The 20,426-nt window shown below is 31.4% G+C and overlaps 2 protein-coding genes across 2 annotated transcripts; both read left to right on the forward strand.

Annotated features, from left to right (window-relative positions):
* Positions 1-889: 889 nt before the first annotated feature.
* On the forward strand, positions 890-7,867 carry LOC100265718 (14 kDa zinc-binding protein). Its single transcript, XM_002270605.5, has 5 exons — positions 890-1,749; positions 3,150-3,207; positions 4,012-4,101; positions 6,882-6,999; positions 7,587-7,867. The coding sequence occupies exons 1-5, from the start codon at positions 1,601-1,603 to the stop codon at positions 7,652-7,654; spliced, it is 483 nt and encodes a 160-aa protein (XP_002270641.1). The 5' UTR covers positions 890-1,600; the 3' UTR covers positions 7,655-7,867.
* A 2,443-nt stretch (positions 7,868-10,310) lies between these two features.
* LOC100253511 (protein PHYTOCHROME KINASE SUBSTRATE 4) lies at positions 10,311-12,314 on the forward strand. Its single transcript, XM_002266709.4, has one exon. It carries the CDS (start codon positions 10,550-10,552, stop codon positions 12,200-12,202), a length of 1,653 nt encoding a protein of 550 aa, XP_002266745.1. The 5' UTR covers positions 10,311-10,549; the 3' UTR covers positions 12,203-12,314.
* Positions 12,315-20,426: the final 8,112 nt, after the last annotated feature.

The following is a 20,426-nucleotide window of genomic DNA, read 5'->3' on the forward strand; positions in this document are numbered from 1 at the left end:
GTTTTAGAAACCCTAGTTTATCGGTACGCAGATCTGAACCCTAGAACCCTAAAACGGGGTTTTGGATCGGAAAGGTCTGGTATCGTCTTGGTATCTTGCTGGGTTTCAGGGCAGATATGTTGCCGTTTGTAGTAGCTCAAAACGCCAAAAAAATTGCAACCTGGGAATGAGCAGGACCGATTAGATCTTTCCAACTGGGAATGAAAGGCCTTTTATACCCCACCCAGCCCGATCCATTATTATCATTTATGGATTCAAGGAGCGGAAATTACTAAAGGATCAGTTGTTGGTTGGGTCGAGACTGATTTTGGTGACCGACTCCCAACTTATCAATCCGGGATCGTGACTACGAGAACACGTTTGTTCAATGTAAGAATCATAGTCATTACACTATGGGCATGAAGGTCACTGCCATCTTCACATTGAATAATGAATCTATGAATGGAATAGACATACTTAATTAGCACAAGTTAACAAGAAAAATTTATTATTTGGTAATTATTTTTTAAAATAGTTTTTAAACTTTTAGAAAAAAAAAAAAAACATGCTAATAATTGAGGAACGTGATTTTTTTTTAATTAAATATTTTTTTTTATTATAACTCTTTTTAACCTTTGGAGCCACCAAGCCTTTCCATGGATTTGTAGAGTTTTCTATGAATCCTGACTTCTTTGGTACAACTTTATGTGCCTTTGATTTTGTGATAAAACTATATTTATTAATAATGATATTTTTGTAATTCAGAATATTTTAATTAAATAAAATTTGTGCTTAAGAATTCTCATTTTTTTTTTCAAAATAAAGATAAAGAAATAGTGTGTTCAAAATTATATTCGAACATACTTTCATAATTTGATTTTTTAGGTCTTGGTACATGAAATCAATTTTTTTTTTATTCATTTCTCTTAAACTTTTTCAAAATCTTTCACTTCTAAAATACTTTTAAATTATTCCTAATTATTTTTTAACCATTTCTAGTGATATTTATATCTATATATCATATTCATCTTTTTTTATATATCCCAATATTTTCATATGTATAAATAAGGAAACTCCCTACCTTTTTGGGAACACAAGTAGCATTGGTAGAATTCAAACTAATAAGGGTTGGAGAACATATCAATATGAGATCAAGCATTAACACCCTAGAAAGCATTATTCGAGCCAAGGTCTAAGTCCAAGCTTGATCGAGGCTAAGGTCTAAGTCTAGGTTCAAATCAAGATAAGGTCTAGGTGTAAGTCAAGTTAAGGTCCAAACCTAAGCGTTGCCATGGTTCAAGCCTAAGCCCAAGCTACACCATGGTCCAAACCCGGGTTTAGACCATACAAAGGTCTAATTTCAAGCCCAAATCAAGTTTAGGTAGACACAAGCTAAGTTTCAAGAAGAATTAAGAATAGAAGTTGCACACTCAATTTTACAAATCAATAAAATTAAATTTGTTCCTTCTTTTTTCCCATTTTTTTAAAAAAGAAATTTATGGGTAGAACCTAACTTTCTTGGAAAAAAAATAAAGGAATAATCCAAATAAACATTGGTGACAAACTCCACTGAAAATAGCGTGTGCTTGGATGGTAAGCTAAAAAGAAATAGGGAAAGGGCATGAACCCCAGCAATAAGAGCAGAAATCAGAGTCGGGTTGGTGATATAAACAGCCGCCTTGGCGTCATAGCCTCTCACTTGTCTTCTGCCTACATGGCTTCTGAGAAGGGGGCTGCTGTTGCAGCCACTCCCTCTGATTCTCCAACCATGTAAGTTTATTGACTCTGCTTAGATATTTCGTTTTCTTCTCTGATTGTGGTTTTGTTTCTGATTTTGCTTCTTTCTTAATGGGTTCTGATTTGTTGATTCTGCTGTGGAAACGGGGTTTCTCTTTTTGGGTGTAGAAAATGGTGAAAATTAGTCTAATGGTGTTTTTGGATGAGGGGAAGGGAAAATTTTTGAAGGAAAATTGAATTGTGTTGTTTGGTCGTATGGGAAATGGGAAAAATGATGGAAACTTAGGGGGAATTTGTGGATTTTCGACCTTGGGGGAAGGAATGGTGGAAAATTTTATTGAGACCAACCAGGAAATGGAAAATGGGAAATGGGAGACCAAATTATCTTGTTTGGTTGTCGTGGGAAATGAGAAATGGGAAATGGGAAATGGGAAATGGGAAATAGGAAATGGGAAATCAAATTCTCTTGTTGGGTTGTTGTAGGAACTGGAAATATGGGGGCAATTTGGGGGAAATTTTCTCGTCATTCTTTGTAATATCACGCACTGTCAAGGATAATTCTTGTGTACATGGTTTTGTGGTCCGTTTGGCAGTTTTTAAAAAAAATCTAATTCCGATATCTATCACACTGGGGGAAATAATAAGGAAAAGGGAAAAGAAAATGGAGTAGTGATGGAAACGGGGAAGGAAAAGAAAATGTGATGAAAATTTTGAGGCAAATTTATGCATTTTGAAACTTGAGGAAAGAGTTTGTAATTTATTTTGTTCTCTTTCCTTGTTGAAACATGGTGGAAGAAAAGATTAGTTTCTAGATAGATTTTGGTATGTTTCTTCCCTTTCTCTCATCCATTTCAAGACCCAAATGGAGCCTTAGTGCTCCACTTGGACCTCGGAAAGTCGGGAACGATTAGTGAAAGAAAAATGGGTAGGAAACAAAAAGAAAAGGACAATAGAAAGTAAGTTTGATCTTAGTAATTTCTTTTATATTTTTTATCCAACTTTGTTCACTTTTTAAATAAAGAATGCTATTGAAAGTGTATAGAATTTTCAAGTATTTTTCATTACATGTCATTTTCCATGTATTTTGCCATCAGATTCTTTCCCTTTCTTCACCTTTTCCTAATAGTTTATCGGATAAAAAGAAAAGGGCAGTTTTAGGGGTTTATTTGATTGCTTATTTAATAGTAGAATCAATTTGGTGAAACTTATGTTGTTTTCTTAAAACTAAAAGAATATCAAGGGGTTTGAACTTAAATTGGAGTTGAATTTCAGTTGGTTTGGAAGTGGAACAATTTTTGGGATGTTTATGCCCCAGTTTATGAGTTGTTACTTTTCCTTTTCAATTGCTAGGGGTGTTAGATTGTGTTTTTCAATTTGGATATTTTTATGAGCATTTCGGTCTGAAAGTCATTGTATGTTGTGTTTATTTGCAGATTTGACAAAATCATTAACAAGGAAATTCCAGCAACCATTGTTTATGAGGATGACAAGGTATTATCAAACTAACTACCTTTCTAATTGAGACTCTTTGACTAGAGATTTTTCATCATTTGATCTGTGGTCAAATTGACTGTTCATATAAGAGTCATACTTTTGGATTTTCCATGTATATTTTAGTCCCTACTCTGGAATTTTTGAGAATTTTCAATTCATCACATACAATGAGAAGTGTTATTTGGAATTGGTTTGGATTTTTCTCTGGTGTCATCTTATTTTTCATTGTGGATACAGGGAAATCATCCATTTTCAGGAAGATTATTAAGATAATCTATTCCTGTTGCCTGGTTTTTTCTTGTGCTCTCTAATCTTAACCATACATATACCCTTTATTAGTCATACGGAGGGGGTTTTTTTAATGCAGTTTTACTAAACAAATTCGTACAAATGTCCTGTATAATTGTTGATCACATTCTTCACAACCAAGTAGGATGTATCTTACACCCTTGTATTCAAAAAAATTGTGCAATTTATGTCCCCATTTGAATGACTTTTTCCCTTAAGAACTTTTTTTTTTAATTTATCATGGCATATCTACCCAATTGCAGTCCCATTAACCATACCGTGGCTACTGTTGTTGGGAAAGGTCTTTGTTAACTTTGTTTTGCTCGGAGGACTTTTACTAGTTTGTTGATTTGGGGGAAGACTTGTAATGTAGGCTCTTCATGCCATCTTTATGTTCTATTCTTAACTTGTAGAAGCTGGTTGATCTTTTTTTCCCATTTGTTTTAATATATAGTTTTTCCAAGAGAATTGAATGTGCTATTTTTCTTTCATCCATCTTTTTTTTTTCAACAGGTTCTTGCTTTTAGGGATATAGCTCCCCAAGCTCCTACACACATTTTGCTTATTCCCAAAGTTAAGGATGGATTAACTGGACTCTCTAAGGTATTGCTCCGTAAATGCCATTTTTTTCCCTTACGCTTCCATGGACACTAATTTAGTTACTTGTTTCGTTTTGCGCAAAGTGAAATGATCCCATAAATTACCACTAAGAGCCGCTAATTGCTCCCCAAAAAGAAGCCATTTTGCTATTGAGTTTAAGCATCTGGTAGAGGTTGTCAGCAATGGTTTAGTTTCTAGCAAATTTATCAAAATTTATTAATTCTTTAGGTTAACATATCCTGAATTTTGGTACCATGAAATTCAAGACTAGTATGAATGTTTATTGGAAACATGCTTGAGCAAATGGTACTAGTAGAAGTAAATTTTTTCCATATCTCACACTGTTTGTTTGGGCACTGTAAAATGATAATTTTCATAGTATATTTTTTCATCTGTCCTCTATACAGGGCAACTTAAGACACCCAGACACAAGTGTTATTGTGCTTTGCACTTTGAGAGAACTGCTATTCACGAGACTGAATATTGCTTCCTATTAAGATTTAATCTGGGAGAGTCTCTATCATTGAATCATATGGGGCTTACCCTTGGGTGCATTTGCAGTGTGGATCTGGTTATGGAGAGCGTTGGAAGACTGTTGGCCAACTGGAGGAGGCACTATATGTCAATAGGGTCTAGGGTTACTTTTAATAGGGTGCTCCTCATAAAGTGTTCCTATGCACTTCATATTCTACTCATCCCAGGCTCAATTAGGAATACTTGGGAAATTGGAGATGGGTTTTCTCTTGTAAGGGTTAGGCCAAGGAGGGAGTTGTTTGATTGGCTTGAATTGGGGGTTGTACTTGCTATTAGGGATTTGGAAAGGATGACTGAGGCTTTGCTTGGCAAATGGTTATGGAAGTTTGTTGTGGAGAGGGATAGTAGTTGGAGGGTTGTGTTTGAGAGTCAGTGCTGTTATTCTAGGGAGTTGAGAGATTTTGATGTATGTGGGGACCATGGAAGTAAGTTTTTGGTTGAATCCAATACTTTCCTTCTCATAAGACGGGTGGTGGTGGCAGGAGGGGCCATTGAAGGAGAGTTTTCAAGATTACACAGGCTTGCAGAGGATATAGGGGGCTTGGATGGCAGAATTTCAGTTTCAAAGAGGAGTGTGGAATTTTCATGATTAGTAGTCAGAGTTGATGATGGTATTTAGTGACCACATTTAGATGGTGAAAGGTGTGCTCAGTCCAGGATGATGGTTTTCCTATGGTTTTCATGATGGTTTTCCTATGGAGGCGGACTTGGATAACGATTGGTTAAATCCTAGTGTAAAAAGATGATGAGAAGTGGAGTGGAAGGATTTCTGGCCAAATAAACTCGAGGTTTCTACCAAAATGATATTTTCTTTGCATGCACAACAGCTCAGAGCTTATCTATGGTCCAGCCAATGAGAGGAGGTAGAATCACTCCAACCAGGCTTGCATGTGCTAGAAGGATGGGGAGAGCATGGATCATCTATCAGTTTCCTAGAAACTCTGAAGCATATGTTGGCAAGCTCACATGGACCATATGGCAAGTCGGTAAGTCCCCATTTCCCCAGAAACTCAAAAGCATATGCTGGCAAGCTCACATGGACCACATGATGAGTTGGTAAGTCAATGGAGAGGGTGAGGAGGAATGGTTGGCAGGCAACCATGTTCTTATTTGCCTGGGAACTGCAGAATAGGAGAATTTTTTGAGGGTGTAGAAGAGAATGGGTGGGAGGCCAAAGAAAATGATTCTGCATGCCTTATTTTTGTGGACAACAACCTTGAGCAGTCAGCTTAGGAGATTACTTCTGGCCTTTACCGATCCTTAATTGGAGCCTGAATTGTAGATCATTGCTCAGAGGAGTACTTCTCTATTCTGCTTCTTTAAGAGTTTCTCAGGTTTTCTTTCCTTTTTTCCTTCTTCCCCACTGAGGTTTCCCTATATGATTTGTGTGTAAACTGGTAGTGCCCTCTTCTGCACTTTTTGTATTGGCCCATCCTCTTATCAAATGAAAAGATTTGGCCTAGGAGAAAGTTAAAGCCAAAAAAGTGAGAGTCCATAAGCCAAAACCCCATGTTGAGGAAGTAAAGTTTTGAAGCACAAAGGTGTTGTATGTTGAGAATGGAGCAAGTTTTGGTCTTTCCACATTTCTACATAAGCAAGGATTAAAATATCGGAAATTATGGAAATATCAATGGTTAGATTTTATGGAAATGTTGGATGGAAATTTGGACAAAAAATATCAATGGAATGAAAATTAATCAAAACTTATATAAATATTCAGAAAAAACTTGAAGAAATGATAACAACTAGCAATAATATACATATTGAAGTTGTTTTGTTGAAAAAAACAATATATGTAAAATATAATTTGTGACATTTAGTAATAATGTAAAAATTTGAAAACGCTTTTAATAATAAAATAATAATCTATCTAGTATTCAAGATATAAAAGAAATGATTATATGTATATGTATATATATATATATTAAAAATGTTAGTAATTTTACTTACAAGTTTATATTTCCTTGGAGGCTAGGGTTTGATTCCCAAGCTCTCCTCTCTGTTTTCATTTTGAGACCCTTCTTTGACCAGTTGGCCCAAAAAACTACTCGAGATGGCAATGAAAATCTGAATAAAATCAGAAAAAAACCGAACATTTCCCTCCACTACACATATTGTGTCAGGGTCCTCTGTGGCGTGATATTTTGTCAAAATATTGCTGATTTTTGGCTACAAAATGGTGTTTCGTCATAATTTCTCTTTGGCTAGTTTTAATGGTTTTTCGTGGTTTTATGGACTTCATTTTCCAGGCTGAAGAGAGGCACTCTGTGATTCTGGGCCACCTTCTTTATACTGCCAAGCTCGTTGCTAAACAAGAAGGCCTTGAAGATGGATTCCGGATTGTGATCAATGATGGTCCCAGTGCATGTATGTATTCTTCTCCATTATCAAATCTGGAAATTGGATGATATTTTGTTTCAAATTTAACTTCTAAAATTTCTAAAATTCAGTTTGGTTGCATTGCCATTTCTTGCCTCGTGTTTCTGAAAACAAATGCTAACAATCATGAAAACCTCTCCATTGAACTTAGTTTTAATTTCTAGAATTCGTTATCCTGCTACTGTCATCACTGCTCATCAGCTCTATCATGTCTACCACCACCTTCTCTACCGGCATTCCACCATCTTCCCCTCCACCACCACTGCCACTGCACCAACCTGACACAACTGTTGTTGCCTACACCACCACCTCCATTTCTGAGTATTGTTGAACTACCAACACCCTCACATGCGGTCCTATACCCGCATGTGGATGACACATACAGTAATAAGACAAATAACAAATTTTTGATGATAAATAGTTAGACATATAAATAAATGGAAGACTTGAACCCGAGGTCTCTAGTTAAGCAGATCTCTAATACCATGTTGGGTTTAAAAACTAAATGACTAGTGATGCAACCAATGCTACCTTCTTTTCTTAACCCGATATTAAGGCAAAAATGATTTTTGCAGGCCAATCTGTTTATCACATTCACGTCCATCTTCTAGGCGGACGACAGATGAACTGGCCTCCCGGCTAAGCTGAAGCTATCATGGACGTGTCATATGGTAAGTCTTCCAATATGTCGGTGTCTATGGAAAATTAAAATCAGTATTGAATAAATTTGTCTTGGAAGTAGACCATGTTCAAGAACCCTAAATGCTTTGCCTCTATGGATTTTGATGCTGAAGAATGCCAAACTATGAAATGTATCTTCAGTGTTTCTGCTGTTATGGAATATCCAAATTAGTTACTTTGAGGTTAGCATCCCGAGGTTTGGATTCTCATGAAGAGTCTAAAGAGCTCGACCATGAATGGTCGCTCGGTCATCATAAAAAGAAGAAAAAAAATATAATTTATATATTAGCGTATAATACCTTTATAATAAATAAGCAAACAAAATTGTTTTTATTTTTGAGTACTTGAACACGATCGAGAATTACTTTTAAGAATTGTTTAAGCTCCTTTATCGTATATTGTATTTTGTCCTCTCACATTCAAGTCTCGACACTTTGTCCTAAACTTATTAAAAAAAATAATGTTTTACATTCAAAATTTATTAAAAAAAAGTCAACAAATAGTTTATTAAATGAAGAAATAAGCTTGAAATATAAATATCGAAGATGTCGCATTTCACTATTACAATGAAAACTTTTGAATATTTATGCAAGCATGAAATCAATGTAAAAAAAAAAAAAAAAAAATCAATATTCATAGAGAACTTGTGAAATCCAAGGAAAAAATTGGTGGCTTGAAGGGTAAAAATAATAATAAATAAATAAATAAATAATCATATCCTCAATTATTTGCATTTATTTTTTTGTAATTTTTTAAAGATTTGAAGTATGGATGAATGTTAATACTTAATAGAGAAGGGTATTAAAAATAGATAGAAGATATTATGGGCGTGAATGATTTGGTCATCAATCATGTTAGGAAGGTACATATGTTAGTTGGGACAGCTTTTATGGTGATTTGATCTCCAACTTGTTCCAATTAAATATATGCCTCCTCCATCCATCCGACACCTTTTTTTTTTTTTTTTTTGACCCCTAAGATATTTTCTATTTATGTACATAAATATTTTTTTTTTATATTAATTTTAAAATTTATGTTGTCCAACAATTAAAAATCAATTTCTGACCCTTCATAACACATGAAAATATGATATGATTAAATTACATTTTTAAATTGTAGGGTCAAAATTGGACAATTCTAGTCAAATTTTATTCCTTTGATTATTTTAAAAGTTATTTGAAAATTAATGGAAATTTGCATATCAACCTTTCAAGCAATATTTACAAACATTATATTTATTTATAAATAAAATTGGGAATAATAACAACTCCAAATATATATAATTTTTAATATTTGACATTTATTTAAAATAAAAATTCTATTTCATTCCAAAATTTACTATAAAAAAATATGAAATTTCTCTTGTGATATTTAAAAATATGAAAATAACTTAAAATTTTAGTAAATAAATAAATAATTATTTATTAATAATAGTCATGATTAACATATTTAAAAATTTTATATTATATTATTCAATATATAAAATTTTTTATATCTATTAAATAATATATATTAGCATTATAAATATTTTTAGTTTCTTCTTTTCTAACTATAATTTAAAATTTTAATAAAAAAATTTCATTTTTTAAAATAAGTAATATAAAAAATAAAGTGAATAATATATTATACCACTTGACCTATCACATGTTGATCAAATATAAGATATGATAAACGCGGTGACAACTTATCTCATTACCAACTAGATATAATATATGGTATATTATTATCTTTTATTCCATATTATGTTATATTTAGCAACAAAAAAAAAAAAAAGTTTTTATTCTTAGAAAATTTCAAGAAATAAAAAGTTTTCTATATGTACTAAGAAGATGGTTTTAATTTTTGAAAATTTTGAACCAAAATATAAGGAAAAGAAATAAACAATAGGTTAAAAATTAATATATCATTTTTATTAGGAAAATGCAAAAAATTATGCTTAAGTAAATAAAGAAAAAAAAATGGGTTGTGGAATTTCTTTTCTTGCCCATAAGATATTTATAACATATCCTTTTATTTAGAAACCAAATACAAATTTCTAATAATATTCATTATTTCAAGAAAAATGATTATGACATATTAATATCTAAATGATATATTCATAATAAGATACTTAGGGCTTAGAACATATTTCTAGAATAATTTTTTAATCTTTAGAATAAAAATTATAGAAAACATATTTAACAATTAAAAATTGTTTTCTATTTTTTGTTTGTAAGAATATAAAATATTGGTATTTTTAAAAAATATCTTTTAATTTTTTATATTTTTTTCACTTATTTTTTAAGAGTTGATTTAATAAATTATTCTACAAAATTTTAGAATAATTAAAATTAAAATACTAGATATAAAAATTATTTTTAAAACATATTTAAAAATAAGTTTAAAATATTTTAAATTTTCAAATAAATTTATGTTCTATAAAAATTGGAGAACAAAAACTATTTTTTAAAATAGTTATCAAATAGACAATTAGGTTTTGTCTAATTCTAGAAAAAATTAAATAAAAATATGAAAGAAATAAAAGAAAAAATGAAGAAAATTTTAAATTAATAAAGTAACTTTAATTTTTTCCCTTCTAAAAAATTGAAATAATTTTAGAATAGATAATTTTTAACTACTTCGATTATATTATATTTTCTTTTATTAATATATTTTTTTGCTTGGTATTTTACCGAGAAACAAACACGGTCAAGTACAAATATTTCCCTGTACCCTACATATACATATACCAGTGGCAGCTGGCATGAATTTCACAAACCCAACCCCCACTTCTCCATCTCAATTTTCCCATAAATTCCTTCGGCTTTGATTTTGATTCCCCACAAAGGAAAAAGGAGAGAGAGATTCACACCCAGAAATGGAAAGGCTAACCGTCATGAAAAGCTTCAACAGACCCTTGCCTCCATCTCCCTACTGTTCCTACCTTCCAAAAACAGCCCCACTCAGGGATGCTTCTTTCTCAGCCTACCTCAACCCCGACGACCTCACTCCCGCCCCCAAGAAGGACGTCCCAGCCATCGCCGAGGACTCCGAGATCAGCATTTTCGATGCCCAGAAGTACTTCAATGAGAGCAGTGAACATCAGCAGAGGGAGAGCAAGAGGGTGGCGCCGGTTGGGGCGGAGCATTGCGAGTCCCAGTTCGTCACCAGGACGTCTTCGGTGTCGTCGGTGGAGGGGTACGGGAGGAACTACCGGGCCCGGTCCTTCCACGCCACCCCGACGGCCTCGTCGGAGGCGAGCTGGAACAGCCAGACGGGGCTTCTGTGTAATCCTCCGGGGACGATTGGTGTCAGCGTGAGAAGCATAGGTAGTGAGAAGAAGAATGTGTCGGGTAGAAAATGGTTTTTTGGGAGAAAATGCCCGTGTTCGGGGAAGAAAGCGGTTGAGATTCAGGAAAAAGTGTCAGAGCCCAGGTCACCAATCCGCCTGAATCATAATCTTGGATCGGATCCCAAGAGGCCGACAGAGAGATCGAGTGGAAACACCCTGCAAAAAGTGTCCAAAAAGTCAGCAAAAAGTCTCGACAGTCCGCACGGCCACGGCCGGGACTGGGCAGACAGGCATGATTTGATTCCCAGTCCTCCCAAATTCCCACCGGCAACCCATTTGCCCTCCAACCAATTGGCTCGCAGGGTGTTGGCCTCCGGAACTGGATTTTCATTCCCCATTCTCAGCCAAGCTCCGCCGGTGAAGTTGGTGTTCACCTCCGCACGTAATCCCATTCCCCTTGAAGACCCTCCGCGCGACTCCTTGGAGATTTTCCGCCCCTCCGACGACTGCATTTCCCGGAAATCAACAGACAGTATCGCACCCCGGATCTTCGCATCCAATCCGGCAGCTGCGGAACGGAGGAGCTTCACGTTTTCGGCGAGCCCGAAGTCGCGGGGCACGGCCATGGACGACGACGTGGCAAGCGATGCCAGCTCGGACTTGTTCGAGATCGAGAGCTTCACCACCCAGACGACCACCACCACCACCACTGCGACCAACTACCCAATGTACCACCGCCGCGACTCCCTCGACGATGCCTCCCGGCGGTTCGGGTATTGCCGACGGAGCCTGGACGAGCCCGCCACTCCGTCCGTCGCCCCGACGGAGTGCTACGAGCCGAGCGAGGCGTCCATTGACTGGAGCGTGACCACGGCCGAAGGATTCGACCGCGGGAGCGTGACGAACTTCTCGATGTCGGCATCAGACATAGTAGATGATGTGACATTAATGAGACAGGAGTTACAGAGACTGGGCAATGGCGGCTTCAACGACAACGATGGGGGTGGGGGCGGGAGACGACGGGGGAACGGGATGCTGATGAGCTGTCGATGCGAGAAGGCGGTGAGCGTGGGGCCGGGGCCGACGCCGGTGAAGGAGGGACAGTGGGGAAGAGGAGGAGGGCCAGGGTACATAGGTAGCTCAACGTCTAGGCATGTGAGTAGTAGGGTAGGGGTGGTGAATAAGCCACCCCTCGCAAGGTCTCATTCCGCTCGCTTGTCCCTAACTTTTGCAACATAGGGAGACGCCTCTCCTCCCAAATTCTTAAAAAATAGACAACACTCTTATCCACCGTCTTCTGCTTGTACTCTTCTTTACTACGTTGTATGATTTGTACGTTTGCTTCCCTTTGTTTACGTGTTCATTAATGATCAATAATCCTTTCTTTTTCTTCCTCTTCCTCTTCAATCTATTTCACTACTCCTTTTCAATATCATTTTTTTTTATAATAAATCTAGTGAAAATATCACACAATTAAATTTTTGTTAAGAAAAATGTTTATACTATGTCCATGTATAAACCAAATAGAAATAATTTTTATTTTATTTTTTAAAAAATATCATGATTTTCACTTTCACTATTAAAAAAATGAATTTTTATATGAAAAAAAAAAAAATCTTAAAGCATGCACTCTAATACTAACAAGGAAAGAAAGTCCACGATAGTCTTCAAACTATTCTCTCCTACAACCAATTAATTAATTATTTTTTTTTTAAATCTTTAATGAGATAAGTCGAGAACCTTCATCATGTTTTGTACATTTGTTATTAGCTTGACATGGGTGAACCAATGACACATTATTTTTTCATTTTTCCCCTTTTTCTCCATTTTACCTCAAATATATATATATATATATACTAGTTACACATTTGTTCATGAAATAGTTATAATTTTATTTTTTTATTCATTTTTTTATCTTTTCAAATTTATTTCAAGTGTCTATAAGTAATTAATAAATATGAAAAAATAGAGTGAAAAAAAAAGATATTATAAAGATTTCATGAGAAAGTGTGTAATTAGCAGTTTTTTTTTTTTTAAAAAAAAAAGGTCAAAAGTGACATCAAATTCTAGGTTAAATGGAGAAAGATGGAAAAAAACAAATGTATCATATTAATTCACCACTTGTCAAGTTTTTATTTTATTTTATTTTATTTTTAATTATAAAGCGTGATGAGCCCTCTTGACTTGTTTTGTCAAAGTTAAAAAAAGAAAAAAATTTGAATGAATTAAAATGCAATAGATAAATGATTAGAGGGCAAACTTTCGATTATTATTACTATTAAAATGCATGCTTTAAGAATTATTTTTTTTACCAAAATTTTGAAAGTAAAAAGTAATATTTATTAAAAATAGGGAAAAGTGGATTATGAATCAATAATTTAATAAATTACATACACTTTTTCATAAGTTAAATAATTATTTTCTCAAATACATTTTTACTTGATAATATTAAATAAAATTATCCAACATTCATTTATTATTTTAATTTGATAAAAATGTTTTATAAATAAATATATTATAAAAATTTTTATTATATAATATGAGATACAAATAACCGTAAAAAAATTCTCGAACATTCTCAAGTGATAAATAAAATCTTTTTAATATTTTATTTAATAATGATTTTATATCCTAAATTATACAAATCCCCTCATCTTCTCATTTTTTTTTTTAATAAAATTGAATAAAATTTTTGTTAATTAACATAAAAAATAAAATAAAAAATTCTAAATCTTAAAAATACAATTAAAACTAAAAAAATTAAAGTTTTTGTTTAGTTTTAATTGTATTTTAATTTTTAGAATTTCTTATTTTACTAATCTCAAATCGATTATCACAATAAAAAAGAATTGTTATTTGGTGTTATTAACATCACAAATAATATCGTCATTTCAAAAAATAATTATTTAAATTATAAAAAATTATATATTAAAATATTTTTAAATAGGTGGAGATATAACTAATTTATAAAAATTAAAATTTTTTTCTATATTTTTTTTTAAATGTGGGAGTCAAAACCCAATTTTCCTTAAAAAAAAAAATATATCTTTTATTTTTATAATAATACCATTATCACTGTCTTTAGTCCATAACGCATGCAATGATGTAATCTATGATGGGTACCACAACATCTTTTGTCTCCACTTCAAAGTCAAAAAGTTTGTGGATGGTAAAATATCAAGAGATTGCTTGTCTAATTATGTACCTTGACAAAGGAATAAGAGTACTATGCATGATTGTTAACTCATAAATGGAATAGTATATATATATATTATTTCCTTTTATGTTTCACATTATAAGGGATTTTAATTTATTTTTTATAGTTAAAAATAAATTAATAAATGTGTCCAAAAAATTGTGTACATTACAATAATTAATCAATAATTCAGCTCATGTGGGTACTTATTAAGCCAAGAAGTCTCATCTCCAAAAGTAATTTTTGGCCCAATCATTTGTTCAATAAAACTATTTACGAGGATATTTCTTTTTCAAACTATCAATCAAAATTAACCACGAGCGTTATAAGTCTTTTTCTTTTTGTTTTTATTTTAGTAATAATCTTATTTCTTCATATCTGGATCATTTTTATTTACATCAACGAATCATATTAAATTCAAATCTTGACACAAAATGAATATAAACAAGATGTTCACAAAAATGATTTTGAATAAAAGGATATATCTCTATATAATTTTTTCTTTAAAAAAAAAATCAATAATAGGTAGAAAAACAAGTAAGGATCAAGAAGACAAATGCCACCTGAACTTTGCATGTGTGTTTCAAGAGACCCTCAATTTAAAAAAACCAATACATGAGTAGCATGTATGGGAGTGAGTGTCCTAGGACAAAGGCCAACCCATCTCAATTCCTAGCCACACAAGCCCATACTAAAAAAATACAAAGGCATCTCATGTTACATCAAAGGCAAAATGGAACCCCACAACCCCAAACACAATTTCCAACATCCATCGACCTCATTAGATTAGGCAAGTACCCACTAGTTGGTATCTTGTTTCTTTAGTGTTTGCATCAATGTGGGAATTTTCCCTCCACAAAAGTGGTAGTTAATTGCAGATATAAATAATCATTTATGAAATTCAAATTTTGAGTACTATCAATCAATTGATGTGTGATTTGGTAATTGGATTTTACTTCCACCACCCAACAGCAAGGTTGAGCTGCCTCATGATGAAAAAAATCCAAAAAAAGAATGGTCATCCATTGAAAAATAGATGAGATGATGTATCAATTTTATTGTAGTAATGTTGGAAACAATAAGGTTTTTTCATGTCATGTTATTGGTATGGTTTGATAGGGATTGTTGCAGTTTAAAGCACAAAAAATCAATCCAAAATTGATCCATGGAGTCAAATAATTATAGTACTTAAAGTATAACTCTTTTAAATAATGAGTTAATATGAACTATAATATTAACAAACAGAAGATCAAAGTTTTCAATAAACTTCAAAATTATATACTCATAATCCATTTGACTATGTTTGGTTCTCAAAAAATATTAAAAGAAAATGTAATAAGAGAATGATTTTATCATGTTTGATTTTATTATAAAAAATACAAAAGAATGTTAAATATGATTTAAATTAATTATAAATTATACATTTTAAAATTATTTAATCTTTATATAATAAAGAAAAATAAGTAAATAAATTTGAAAAAATATATACAAATAATTTATTAACTTTAAATCCATTTTTTATTTTCCCTCACTTTTTTCTTTCTTTCTCATTTTCCTCTCTATTTCCAGGAACTAAATATAGCCTTAACTTTTTCTTTTTCTTTTTATCCAAAACAAGATACACCTATTAGCTACTTGTTTTTCATATTCTATTCCGTCTGTGCTAATAAACATTAAATTGATTCATTTTTATGTAAAGCCATATATTCATATGATATATTCTATTCATATAATTGAAAGAGATTGTTGTGACTTGCCACACTTGCCACACTTGCCACACTTGTCACACTTGCCCCACTTGCCACAACTAATAATTCAATATAGATTTATAACTTTTAAAACCCAATATTTGATTGAAGTTTGAATAGACACGATCTCACTCTAAATTGATATAAATATGTGTTAATCATATGATTGAAAGAGATTGTTGTGACTTGCCACAACCAATAATTCAATGTAAAATCAATAATTTTAGAACTCAGTATTTATGATTGAAGTTTGAATAGAAAGAATGTCATCCTAAATTAAGATTACTGTTTACACTTAAATAATGTCATATTTAGAAATATTTTAAAGGTTTAAAAACATTTTGAAAAACTCAAATAACTAGTTAGAATAATGTTCTCTCTTTCGTGTTGGTTAATAATAATATTTTTTTTTAAAAAATTACTTGAGAAATAGAATAGCTACAATAATGAAATTTGCATTTTTTTGTTACTTGCGACACAATCTTGGTATCTTTTGGAAGGGTGAGCTCTTGGACTAGAGGGTCACAAAAAGGGCGATGATGTTTGTTATAAAGTATTTCAAATATCTAATTAGTATCTATTCTTTTTTTTGTAAAGAATATTTTTTTATATTGATATATTACTTTAATATTAAATATCCATCGACCTCATTAGATTAGGCATGTATCCCTTAGTGGGTATGTTGTTTCTTTAGTGTTTACATCAAAAGTGGTAATTAATTACAAATATAAATAATTATTTTGTATTTCGATTTCGTTTATTAATAGAGTTAAATTTTATTTTATTTTTTTTAATTTTATTAATGATTAAAATTTATTTATATACATTAAAGGTTAAAATTGAATATGATATGGGATAAGATTTCTTGCAACGATGATTCCTTAAAATATAAACTAAAAAAGACCCGTGAATGTGAAATTCAAAATTTGTGCACTATCAATCAATTGATGTGTGATTTGGCAATTGGATTTTACTTCCACCACCCAACAACAAGGTTGGGTTGCCTCATGATGAATAGATCCAAAAAAGAATGGTCATCCATTGAAAAAGAGACGGGATGATACATCAATTTTAGTGTGGTGATGATTGAAACAACAAGGCCTTTTTCATGTTACGTTATTAGTATGATTGAAAGGGATTGTTGCAATTTAAAGAACAAAAAACAATCAATCCAAACTTGATTCGTGGGGTCAATTAACTCAAGTACTTAAAGTATAACTCTTTTAAAAAATGAGTTAAAATATGAAGTATATATTTATATTTACTCTTGTTTTATGGAAAGGAGATTAAATTTACTAATAAACTTTAAATTTACATACTCCCAATTTTTTAACTTTTCTTTATCCAAAACGCTCATTAGCTATTTTTTATCATATTCTCTTCACAATGCTAATAAACATTAAATTGATTCATTTTTTCATTCTCTTTCTCTCTCTGGATTTTTCTCTCTCCAAATTCTATGTAAAGTCATATATTTATAGAATTTTATAATCTAACCCTAAATAGTGAGTTCTCCCCCCTCCCCCCCCCCCTCTCTCTCTCTCTCCAAATTCTATGTAAAACCATATATTTATAAAATTTTATATTCTAACCCTATAGAGTGAGTATTTCCTCTCTCTCTCTCTCTCTCTCTTCAAGTTCTATGTAAAACCATATATTTATAGAATTTTATAGTCTAACCCTAAATAGTGAGTTTTTCCATTTTTTCAAGTTCTATGTAAAACCATATATTTATAGAATTTTATAGTCTAACCCTAAATAGTGAGTTTTTCCATTTTAGTGAAACTTAAAAACAGTTATTTATATATGCATGTGATATATTATATTCGTATGATTGAAAGGGGTTGTCCCTCTCTCTCTCTCTCCAAATTCTATGTAAAGCCAGATATTTATAGAATTTTATAGTCTAACCCTAAATAGTGAGTTTTTCCTCTCTCTCACTCTTTCTTTCTCTCTCTCCAAATTTTATGTAAAATCATATATTTATAGAATTTTATAGTCTAACCCTAAATAGTGAGTTTTTCCATTCTAGTCAAACTTAAAAACAGTTATTTATATATGCTTATAATATATTTTATTCATATGATTGAAAGAGGTTGTTGTGATTTGCCACAACCAATAATTCACAAGCTTGAATAGACATGATCTCAACCTAAATTGATATATATATATATATATATATATATATATATATATATATATATATATATATATATATATGTGTGTGTGTGCGCTAATCATATGATTGAATGAGGTTGTCATGATTTGTCACAATCAATAATTCAATGTAAAATCAATAATTTCATAACTCAATATTTATGACTGAAATTTGAATAGAAAAAATCTCATCCTAAATTGAGTGTATTGTTTACACTTACATAATACCATATTTAGAAACATTTGAAAGGTTTAAAAACATTTTGAAAAACTCAAATACTAGTTAGCATAATGTTCTTTAGTCTCTCATTTGCGTTTGTTAACACTAATATATTTTTTTTTAAATTACTCGATAAATGGAATAGTTATCATAATGAAACTTGCATTTTCCTATGACTTGCCAAACAATCCTGGTGCCTTTGGAGGATTGAGCTCTTGGACTAAAGGGTCATAAACAAGGTGTAAAGAATATTGTATGAAATATTTTTTATATTGATATATTACTGTAATATTAAATTTTCTTATAGAATAAAGAAAGTTATTAGGAATAATTTTATAGATATTCTAGATTATGAGAGGAAAATGTTATGACATGGAGATCAAATTATTAACTCTATACAATTTGGATAAAATGTGGGGTCTTTATACTCTTGAATTAACATGTTTTTATTGAATCTTCCATTGATACAACAATATTAGGCTTGTCGAGTTCCAACCTATGAAAGTTTTTTAAGTCTATTATATGGTAGTGTCGAGCTATTTTGAAGGGGTTGAAAAAACAAGATAAGTGTCATGGAAAAGGGGAAAATAAATGATGAATTTTTAGCATTATTTTAGGGTTGCAAGGTGTTAAAGTCAATCTATCATGGGTAATTCCTTCAACTTTGAATGTGAAGGTTCTTCCTTCAATCATTATGAAAGCTTTTTGGTATGATCTCCTCATTCTCTTCCTCTTCTTTGTATTTTTGAAATGAGGATGTGCACATAAAAATGGTCATTAATTAAAAATATATATAATAATATTGCATTTAGATTCAATTTATTAATAGATTTAAATTTTATTTTTTTAATTATTTTATTAATGAATTGAATTTGTTTATACACATGAAAAATTAAAATTGAATATGACATCGGATAGGATTTCTTGTAGTAAGACATTATTTTCCTACACTACAAACTAAAAAAGACCCTCAAATGTAAATCTATCAATGTTGTGCTAGTAAGAACATAAAAACAAAATAATTCACATAAATTACATGAGGTTTTAACATGGTTCAGCTAGTCATTCATGGTTCAATCAACCATGTCCACATCCACGAATAAGAAAGAATCATTTTACTATATCATACAAAATATTATAAAAAAACAACAATAGATATAACTATTGAATTCCTAAAACATTCATATTTCTCATTCTTTATATCTACACCACAAGCTTCTTCACTCCACCAAATGTCTTCTATTCTTTCTCACATTCGTATTTACCTTGATAGTCTTTACAAGTTCATTTCCATCTCATAACTTTTTTTCTTCATAATCTAAAATATTTATAAAGTTATTTCTAATAATTTTCATTATTCTATAAAGAAATATAATATTATAATAATATATAAATATAAAAAATATTCATAATAAAAGAGAATCAATACTTATTAGGAATTTAAGACATTTTTCAACAATTGATGTGTTATTTGGCAATTGGATTTTCCTTCCACCACCAATAACAAGGTTTGGTTGCCTTGTGATGAATAAATCCAAAAAAGAATTGTCATCCATAGAAAAAGGGTTAAAGACAATGTATCAATAAAAGTGTAATGATGCTTGAAAGTTGAAACAATAAGGTCATTTATATGTCATGTTCTTGGTACGATTGAAAGGGTTTGTTATGATTTTAAAAAAAATGATCCATGGAGTGAAATAATTTTGGTACTTAATTTATAATTAATTCTTTTAAATAAAAATTTTAAAATATGAATAATACATTTACTCATGCTTTTTTTTTTTATATAATAATTTTATCTAACTATTATTTTAGGACCAAAATTATATATATACTAATAAACACCAATTTGACTCATTTCCTTCGTTCATACTCCAAATCCTATGTAAAGCCACATATTTATTAAGTCCTATAAGCTAAATACAAATCGTGAGTTTTTCAATCTTAGTCAAACTATAAAATAGTAATTTATCTAGACTGAAATTATATATATGTTCTATTCATATGATGGAAAGGGGTTGTTATCATTTGTCACAACCAATAATTTAATGTAACACTATTTGTGATTGAAGTTTGAACAAAAATAATATCTTCCTAAATTGATAGAAATATATATATATAACCTAAAATTAATAATTTTAG

Source organism: Vitis vinifera, chromosome 8 (genome assembly GCF_030704535.1).
Source record: "Vitis vinifera cultivar Pinot Noir 40024 chromosome 8, ASM3070453v1".
NCBI lineage: Eukaryota > Viridiplantae > Streptophyta > Magnoliopsida > Vitales > Vitaceae > Vitis > Vitis vinifera.